The 9,144-nt window shown below is 53.9% G+C and overlaps 2 protein-coding genes across 2 annotated transcripts in view; one reads left to right on the plus strand and one right to left on the minus strand.

The window, feature by feature from the left end:
* The window catches only part of RSRP1 (arginine and serine rich protein 1), a gene marked incomplete at its 5' end in the record, with an annotated part of 3,156 nt that extends 371 nt beyond the window's left edge, over positions 1–2,785 (plus strand). The window contains 4 exons of the mRNA XM_008635164.2: positions 3–130; positions 448–602; positions 1,750–1,833; positions 2,263–2,785. Coding sequence (XP_008633386.2) covers positions 3–130; positions 448–602; positions 1,750–1,833; positions 2,263–2,451 — 556 coding nt within the window. The remainder of the gene's footprint in view (positions 1–2; positions 131–447; positions 603–1,749; positions 1,834–2,262) is intronic.
* A 640-nt stretch (positions 2,786–3,425) lies between these two features.
* SYF2 (SYF2 pre-mRNA splicing factor) lies at positions 3,426–6,391 on the minus strand. The gene is made up of 8 exons (XM_008635165.2): positions 6,378–6,391; positions 5,964–6,069; positions 5,788–5,862; positions 5,318–5,443; positions 4,985–5,102; positions 4,778–4,868; positions 3,864–3,962; positions 3,426–3,784 (listed from the first exon to the last, which is right to left on the minus strand). The coding sequence occupies exons 1-8, from the start codon at positions 6,389–6,391 to the stop codon at positions 3,619–3,621; spliced, it is 795 nt and encodes a 264-aa protein (XP_008633387.1). The 3' UTR covers positions 3,426–3,618.
* Positions 6,392–9,144: the final 2,753 nt, after the last annotated feature.

Genomic DNA, 9,144 nt, shown 5'->3' on the forward strand with positions numbered 1-9,144 from the left:
AGGTCCCGCTCCAGGGGCAGGAGGTACTATGGCTTTGGGAGAACCATCTACCCCGAGGCCTACAGGAGCTGGCGGAGCAGGTCCCGGACACGGTCTCGGAGTAGGTCACCTCTGCACCTCAGTGAAAAAGGTACTTTGGGGGGGTTTTTTAAGATTTCCTTTGTGTGAGAGCCTAAAAACAGGTTTTGTTTGAAGCAAGCAAATTCTCCTTTGCTTGGTTGGTTTGTGAAGCCCAAGTGAAGGAAAACCTTGGTGTGGTTGGACAAATGTATTTAACAAAACTTGTTCTTCAGAACGTTATTGGCACTGGGGACAGGCTGTGACGAAATCAATCCCAGATGATGCTTGTATAGATGCAAAACCTGCAGATTTTAGGCTTGTTTGAGTAGCTACATGTGGATTTTAACATGACACAAAGCACTTTTTTTTTATTCCTTTCTCTTCTAGACAAGAGGGAACTCCTGGAAATAGCAAAAGCCAATGCTGCCAAAGCCCTGGGAACAGATAACATTGTCCTGCCAGCGAGCCTGAAGATCTCTGCTCCTGCCAAAGAGATCAAAACCGAGAAGCGGGAGCGTGAGGAAGCCACGGAGTCAGCTGAGGTAAGTATGGAGTGTTCTCCCTGAAAAGGTAAACAGCTCTTAGACTTGTCTGCATGGCTGTGTTGTAGCTTAACTGTGGAGGTTGTGCTTACAAGTTCAAACTCTTGGACAAAAACTTCTCCAGAAACCTCGAGGCTTTGCCTTAAGCTGGAAGCACAAAGGCCCAGTCAGAGGTGGTTGATCCCCTGAGTGTCCAGTAGGGACAGGTGGGGAAGGAGGGGAGACTTGTTCCTTTGACTTGTTCTCCTAATGGGATATTTCCCATTAATTCCACTAGTTCATGCCTTTCTGACCTAAAACCAGGAGTCTCCTTGCCAAACCTAGTGAATAGTTTGGGTTTTTGTTTTTTTTTTTTCCTTTTTTTTTTTAAGGTTAAATCTCTGCCTTTTTTAACTGTTAAAAGTTTTTCATGTGCAACAAAACTGTTTCCCAGAAATTCCATGCCCAAGCACACAATGCATTTTACATACTTTATTTCTGTCTTATAGAAATCATGACTATGGTTCCAGACATGAGGAAGAAAATCTGGTGGTAATTAAGGGACTTTGTGGGCTGTAGCTGCTGTGAATTGAAGGGAGGGAGAAACTGGAGCAGCTTAAAGTGCATTTTAGTTTGGTTCTGTCATGGTGTGTTACCCTGAGCACAGTAAATACAAACCTGCAGTAACTGCAGATGCTGCTGTTGGAAAGGGAAGTGAATTTGCTGAGGGTTTGACACAAATGGTACAGGCATCCCTTTCATAAATGTATGCAATATATTCCAGATGTTGAGAGAGTACAGAAGAAGAGGCCTGCATCACTTGCAGATAAGTTTATTGTCGTTCTCCAAAGCTCTGCAGGATGGTTGTGCAGCACCTGCTGCCACTCGCTGTGGCACTGCTCTGCTGTGGCAGCTCGTGCTGTGACTTTGAGTCCTTTCTGAGCCGTAACTGGGGCGTGGAATTGCCTCCATTCCCACGGGAATTGGCCCAGCTGCCTTGGTCAGATGCTGACTGCACTCAGTGGGGCTCAGCACTGCTCTGTTGTAGCTTTACAGCTACTTTAGATTAAATACCTGAAACGCTCCACAGAAAGTTCTGCTGTGTAGTGACTGCCTGCCCTTCCCTGGGTGAGGGATCCCCACTTAAGCTCTGTGTGCTCTTCTTTAGCAACCTGGGAGTGCAGCTGAGGACGTGGCCAAGGGTGGCATGGAGAGAGCAGCCATACAGAGGAGCATTTCCTTCAGCCCTAATGTAAGTGGAATTCCAGCGCTTCAGCCCTCCTGGCTCAGGCTTTTCTCAAGTAAAGATCTTAACAGGGGTGACAGAGAGAATTTAATGTTTGATAATGAGTTCTTTGGAGGAGGTGGTAGAACACTGTGAATACACCTCAGCAGTGTGTTTGAAATAGGTTTTTACCCTCAACCTGAACAATTTAAAACTAGAACTAGTTTAAAACACACCTTATTTCAAGTTCCACATTTTAGTAATGCAAACTCAGGATTCAGGGATTTCTCCCGTGTCAGATACGTGCACGTGATTGATTCCCTGTATAAGCATCAGGAATTCCAAAACCTGGAGAGAAAACATCTACATGATTTATATGATCAGTACATGCAAACCCTTTGAAGAGTGACAGATTTTAGCACCTTTTCTTACAGGAAATGTCTTTTTTTCTTCCAGAACACAATGGCCAAGCCTGCCCTGCAGAAGCCAGTGAGCCATGTTGTTGTTAAGGAGCCAGTCGTTTCTCCACCCAGAGAGGATGACAGGAAGGGAAGCCCCTATGGGCAGTGGGTTCCTGTCAAGAAGGAGGAGAAGAAAACATTCCTGAACTTCTCACCCAAAAGCTCCCTGTTCCGGGCACGCTGATGGGAGTCACTGTCAGACCGCAGCACTTCACACCCCTCAGGAGAGAGCTGGAGGTTGCTGATGGGCTTGAAGATTTGTTAATACTGAGTATTTATTTTGAGGTCTTAATTTTTGGAATCTTAGGTTTCTCTTTCAGATAGAGAGCACACAGATCCAGAAGCCACAGATGGGAGTCTTGTGTATATTTGTAAATATTTTGTAATGCTTTATTGGACTAGAACTTGCAGGTGGGTAACTTTTTCTAAACCATAGTTGAGTAGCTGTTCTTTGAACACCTGGATTTACATTGTGTAACTGTTTACTTCAAGTGAATAAAGTTTAGTTTTGCACTGGCTGAGTGTGTGAGGTGTTAGACCTGTGCTCTACGTGGTTATTTCTGGGTTTAGCTTGCACTTGCCCAGCTCCTCTCACAAAGTGCAACACAGCAGAGCTGTTGGGTCATGCCAAAAGTGGATCCTGCCTCAGGGCCTCTTCCTTCCCTGGGTACCCCTCTGGAAGTGAAAATTTCTGTAGGATTTTACCCGCTGCCACAGAAGCCATGGCCCTTCCCACTGTCACATTGTCCCTTCTGCTCCTTCTGCTGCCAAACTCGAGTTACTACAGGATTGTATTTATTTGGTTTGCTTCAAAAGCAGCCTCCAAAGGCCCCCTGTGAGGGAGGAAGGAAAAGGTGCAGGGGGGCCAGGAGCGTTCCAGACCTCTGCTCCAGGAGAAAGGAGTTCAGGAAGCCAAGGGGCTGTTGCATGGACTGGCAGTAACTGGTTAAACCCGGGTTTTGTATAAATAAATTATTAGTAAAATAAACTGAATTTGAGTACTGGTGTCTGGAAGCTGCTTTAAGAAAGGCTTGAGTGGTTGGGAGGATCCCATGTTTATCCTGTCCCTGCACTGCCAGGGGGGAGGGAATGGGGAAATGTCCCGCTGCTCTTCATCCTGCCGGCAAACAACCCTGAGGAGCAACCACCACCTCCCAAATCAGTCCAAAGGGCCTTTATTTAGAGCACCAACGGCACGAGCTGCAGTAAAAGCTATTTACAGCTGAATTACGCAAATTACCTCCAGCACACTGAACAGCACTGATCTGAGAAAGCAACAGCTGCATGATGCAAGTTAAAATTGGGTAAGAACTGGGCCAGAGGTGCTGGGAGCGAGCGGGGCCGGGTGGGCTCACACGGCCGTGCCCCTCTCCAGGTTCTGTTTGATCTCGGCCGTGTATTTCCCGTAGAACCTCTCGGCCTTCTGGTTGAACTTGGCGTTCCTCTCGTTGATGTAGTCGATGTCGGCGTCGTCGTTGTAGGGCCGCCTCCGGCTGTACTTCTCCCTCTTCTCGATCCTGGAAGGCAGCAGGGGCTGAGCCCCGGGGGCTGCGGCACCACCAGCCCCTGGCCCACCCCTCTCCCCCCGTTACTCACTGTTTCTCCAGGTCTGCCACCATCCTGTCCACCCCTTCCTTGGAGGGCACGTGGGTCCCGTGCAGGAGGCTGTCCGAGGTGGGGTACAGGGCTTCCCCGCTGGAGGAGAGCAAGGGGACAGCACTGACACACCTGGGGAGTGCTTTGGGGTTTCTGAGAATCCCAGAAGGGTTTGGGTTGGGAGGGACCTTAAAGATCAGCCAGTCCCACCCCTACACCTTCCCCTATCCCAGGCTGCTCTAAGCCCCATCCAGCCTGGCCTCGGACGCTTCTGGGATCCAGGGGCAGCCACAGCTGCTCTGGGCACCCTGTGCCAGGGCTTGCCCACCCTCACAGGGAAGAGTTTCTTTCATATATCAAGCCTAAATTTCCCCTCTTTCACTTTGAAGCCCTCAGCCCTTGTCCCATCCCTCCGTGCCCTCGTGGTTTCGCTGCTTTTGCTGAGTTCCCCTGTTACACTTCGCTCAGCTGTGGGAAGCCCAGATTCCAGTGAGAAAACGTCAACATCGAATCCAAGCTCAATTATTTTGAGGGGGACCATCAGGTGCCTCTGAAAGATACAGGAACCCCCTGAAATGCTAAATCTGTCTGAATGCAAACTGGGCAAATCACTCAGGCCTTAAACCAAACTGGGCTGCCTAAAAAACCCAAACCCTGCTGCAGGAAGTGACTGATTACACACTGAAACGTGACCTAATTGACCAAATATTTCTTCCAACTCAGCAGTGCCAAATTTGAAGAAACGAACCTCATTAATTACCCCACCACCCCTCCTGAAGCAGGGCCAGCTGAGGTTAAAGAATATCCCAGTGTCCAGGAGAACAGGCATGTGCTGGAAGGATTTCAGAGTTCAGTGTTTGCTGATCCCTCAGAAATCCCACAGATGGTAGCAGAGGATGGAAATGAGGACTCACTACTGCTCCTTGAGCTTCTCATACTGCTCCAGGTCGGGTTTGATCTGCCGGGTCAGCCTCTGGTACTGGCGCAGCTGCGCCGCCGCGTAATCTGGGGACAGAATTGGGGTCAGAACTGGTGAAGGGTTTGATCTCACTGTTCCCTTTTCACCCAAAATACCAACACAGGTGTTCATTATGAACACAGCTGTGGAGTTGAGCCGTTACCTGAGAATCCCAGATCGGGATTTTTCCTCTTCTTCTTCCTCTCCCACCTCTCGGCGTCCTCGGCGCTGATCTCCAGCAGCTTCACCCGCTCGTAGTCCTCCCCCCTGGCTGCACATTCCTGCACAGCACAAAGAGCACCCCACTCCCAGCAAAAACCCAAGCACCCAACCCAGTTACAACCCCCCAGCTCAGCCCAGCCAACCCCCAGTGCAGGACAGTGATTTAAACAACCAGGAGGCAAACAGGACACCGATCTGGGGGGTGACACCTGTGCAAGCTCCAAGGCTGTCAGGGTGTCCCTGCAGGCCCCTGGGCTGTGAGGGAGTTCCTTACCTTCTTCTTCTCCTGCACCTGCAGCTCCCACTCCAGCCGAGCTTTTTTAGCTTCCCAGTTTGGTGGCAGTTTCAGTCTTTTGTCCTCCTCCACCACCTCCTGGCTGTTCAGCTTGCAGGCCTCGTACTGGAAAGAAACACGGCACCACTCGAGCACAAAGAACAAACCCAACCCCCACATAAAACAATCCCAGAATACTGAGGGTTGAAGGGACCTCTGGAGATCTCCCAGCCCAGCCCCATGCCCAGGCAGGGTCACCCGGAGCAGGGGACACAGGGACACCTCCAGGTGGGTTTGGGATGGCCCCACAGAGGGAGACTCCAGCCCTCCCTGGGCAGCTGTTCCAGGGCTCTGCCATCGTCATGGCGTGTTTTAGTTCATGTTCATTGCTCCTGGCACCATTCCGTGACACCCCCGGGGGATATTTGTGTGGATTGACGGGATCCATTCTCAATCTTCTCCAGACTGACCAGGAAACCCCCTGACTGCTCCACGAAACCCCAGAACCACCGAATCCCATCCCCCAGCGCCGGCTGTGAGCGGAACTGCACCCAAGGGGAAGGTGCTTAAATTTCCCACTTAAATTTCCTGCTTAAAGAGCGGGAAGAGACTGGTTGTTTTTCTGGTTTTTGTTTGTTGTTGGTACCATTGTTGTTGTTGTTTGCCTTGTTCCGGCTTCCGGCGCGTCCTGCCGGGCGCCCCCCAGCGTGCGGGAGGTGCTGCCGCCGCCCTGCGCCGCCTCCCGCTGGGTCCTGGAATTATCCCGAAATCCACAAAATCCCGGTCCCGGAACCACAGTCACAGAATCGCTGAGGCTGGAAAAGGCCGTCAGGATGCAGGGCAATGCCTGGTGTAGGATGATAAACCACCAACAGCTTCTCTTGGCCTCTCCAGGAATCTTTGCGGTGTCCAGAACAGGGGCAAAGTTACAGCTTTCACAAAATAAAAAAGGTTTTGCTGCAACTTCTGAGCGAAGAAAGTCAACATTTCCATGGCATTGCTGCAGTGGCTGGGATCTCCCAGCCTTAAATGGAGATTTATTATAAATTGATCCCTGTACTGATATAAATGCATCTTGGCCTGAAGTCTCTCTGCGTGCACAGGAGAGCCAGAAAGGCTCTGGATTTTTGGTTTCCTTTGAAGAAAAGCTCCCAAAGCCCTGTGGATGAGAGAAACTGCGAGGCTGAGCCGGTTTTTCACTCGAGCTGTGGCCCGTGAGCTCCCAGCAGAGGGAATCGCAGCCCCAGCCGTGAGGGGCCGGCCGGGCAGGCAGCCCTGGCAAACCCCACTGTCTCTGTTCCCTTTTAACTTCACTTTCTTCTGCTGCCAAGCCCCGGTGCCTGCTGAGGGATTAAAAATATCAAACCCAGCGTTCCCCAGCGAGGAGGGAACGGGACCCCAGAACGCAGGGGCTGGGGAGAGGAAGAATGTCTTTATATGGCCCTGCTGAGGGGAAGGAGAGGATTGTCCCGCTGGGGTTTGGGGTTTGGGGGTCTCCCCTCAGCTGCCCTCTCCACAGCCCCCACTCTGGGCTGGGATTTGTTGAATTTCCGTGCACGTGGAGCAAAGTGCAGCCGGGATGGGGATGGGGGAGTTCTGAGGGAAGCTGCAAGCGCAGGGGTTGGTGTTGTTAAAGCAGAAATTGGGGCAGTGCTGTCCAAATCCCTGTTTGGGGCACGGCATTCCCCACATCCCCCTGCTCCTCCTGGCCCCACTGCCCTGAGGCTGTGGCCACGCTGGGCCCGGAGGAGGTTGGGGAGCAGGGACAGTGCTGGGCTGGCTCTGCAGGGAGCCTGGAGCCTCCAGGCCGTGTCCTGGGACGTTCCCACATTCGCTGCCTCCCCCGAACACGAGCAGGGAGGGCAGGAGGAGCTCAGGGCTGCCCCAAGGCTCTGCTCTGTGTCCCCACCACCCTTGTACTCAGTCAGGGGAGCAGGATGGGGTTTAGGGTTTGTCAGCGCAGCCCATTCTCCCCTGTCCCAGCTGGAAGATGACCCCGAGAGGTTTCCCTGCTCTGAGGGTTTGCCCCTGGATCCAGCAGCAGCTCGGGGAGCTGCAGGTGCCCAGTGTCCCCCCAGCCCCGTGGCAGGGCTGCACATCCCAGCCTGGCCTGGCAGAGCAGGGAATTCTCCCAAATCCCAGTGCCGAGGAGCAGGGCCCGGCCCTGCAGGGCTGGCAGCGAGGACAGGCAGAGCTGCTCTCGCTGTCACTTACAGTTAATTTTATTTTTAGGTTTAGAAATGTTTGTGTTTCTCAGGCACACAGAGCTGGCTCTGCTTCCCCTGGGCTGGAGCTGCCTCCATTGTCTTCTCCAGCTCTGCCTCCCCTGCGGTGCCGACATGAGAAATTCCAGTTCCATGTAGAACAGGGGCTGGAGCTCGGAGGAACTGACTCATCTCGGGTAAATTTGGCCCTTTCAAAGGGGAACATCCTGGCCAGGGCTGGGGGCTGGGGAGCAGCAGTCCTTATCTGCCACCCCAAGCTCTTATCAGGGATCTGCAGGGAGCACCCAGGGCCCCTCAGGGCGCAGCTCCTGGGGCTGGGGCGCAGGGGAAAAGGAGAGGGTTGGGATGTTCCCAGGAAAAGAATGGTGACAGCGTGACAGAGGCCACCGAGCTTGGCCAGGACACCCTGAGACCCTGCAGGTGGTGACCCCCAGCCCTGGGGACATGTCCCAGCATGAGGGATAGGGAGGGCTTGGGAGTGCAGTGCCGTGATTTGGGTGTGCAGTGCCGTGATTTGGGTGTGCAGTGCCATGTTTTGGGTGTGCAATGCCGTGGTTTGGGTGTGCAATGCCGTGTTTTGGGTGTGCAGTGCCGTGATTTGGGTGTGCAGTGCCGTGATTTGGGTGTGCAATGCCGTGGTTTGGGTGTGCAGTGCCACAATCCAGACCTACAGTGCCACAACTCGGACCTGCACCACGGTGGGTCACACCTGTGTCCCTGTGTGTCCCTGAGCTGCAGTGGTCACTCCTGTGTCCCTCCAGGTGTGTGATGGTCACTGCTGTGTCCCCCCAGGTCCCTCCCTGTTCAGGTGCCCCTGGCAGGGGCAGGATGGCCCAGCCCAGCCCAGCCCTTCCTCCCGCTGACCCCTCCGAGGCCTGTCCCTCCCGGTGTCCCTCCCGGGGTCCCTCCCGGTGTCCCTCGGTGCCACCAGCGCTCCCCTCCACGTGTCCCTCGCGTGTCAGGCTGGGAGTTCAGCTCTGCTGCCCCGGCCCCGCCGCAGCTGCAGGAGCTGCTTCCACTTCCTGCCCGCTCCGAGCTGTTCCCCAGCTGCCTCCCCATCCTGCTGCGTGCTGAAAGGTGCTTGGGGAGCGGAAGGGAGCCCTGGCGAGCAGGAGCGAGGCGCAGGCAGGGCTGCAGGCAGGGCAGGCTGTGCTCAGCCCGCTCCCAGCCCTGGGATGAGGGACAAGGGGGGGGAGGGGTGTCCCCAGCCAGGCAGGGGTGTGGGGACCCTTCCCCTCCTGGGATACAGGGGGGAGCTCAGGGGTGGGCGTGGGTGGCCCTTGTGGGGCTGGTCTGGTTTGCTGCTGCTGGGCTGGCTCCCTGCAGGAGAATGGCACCACAGGGTCAGGGAATCCTGGAATGGTTTGGGCTGGAAGGACCTTAAATCCTGTCCCATCCCACCCTGCCACGGGCAGGGACACCTTCCAGAGTGCTCCAAGCGCCATCCAACCTGGCCTTGGACACTGCCAGCGATGAGGGAACTTATGCCAGGGCCTCCCAACCCCCACAGGGAAGGATTTCTCCCTTATATCCAACCTAAATCTCTTCTAGTTTAAAACTCTCCCCTTTTGGAACCCCCATTTCCCCCACCTGGGGGTCTCA

The sequence above is a fragment of the Corvus brachyrhynchos genome, unplaced genomic scaffold, assembly GCF_000691975.1.
Source record: "Corvus brachyrhynchos isolate BGI_N302 unplaced genomic scaffold, ASM69197v1 scaffold65, whole genome shotgun sequence".
Lineage (NCBI taxonomy): Eukaryota > Metazoa > Chordata > Aves > Passeriformes > Corvidae > Corvus > Corvus brachyrhynchos.

Coding starts and splice junctions, on each gene's coding strand:
- SYF2 (XM_008635165.2), bottom strand. Junction 5,103..5,317: donor AGGTGCAGGAGAAGAAGAAG/GTAAGGAACTCC, acceptor TGTGCTGTGCAG/GAATGTGCAGCCAGGGGGGA. Junction 3,785..3,863: donor GTGGCAGACCTGGAGAAACA/GTGAGTAACGGG, acceptor GCTGCCTTCCAG/GATCGAGAAGAGGGAGAAGT.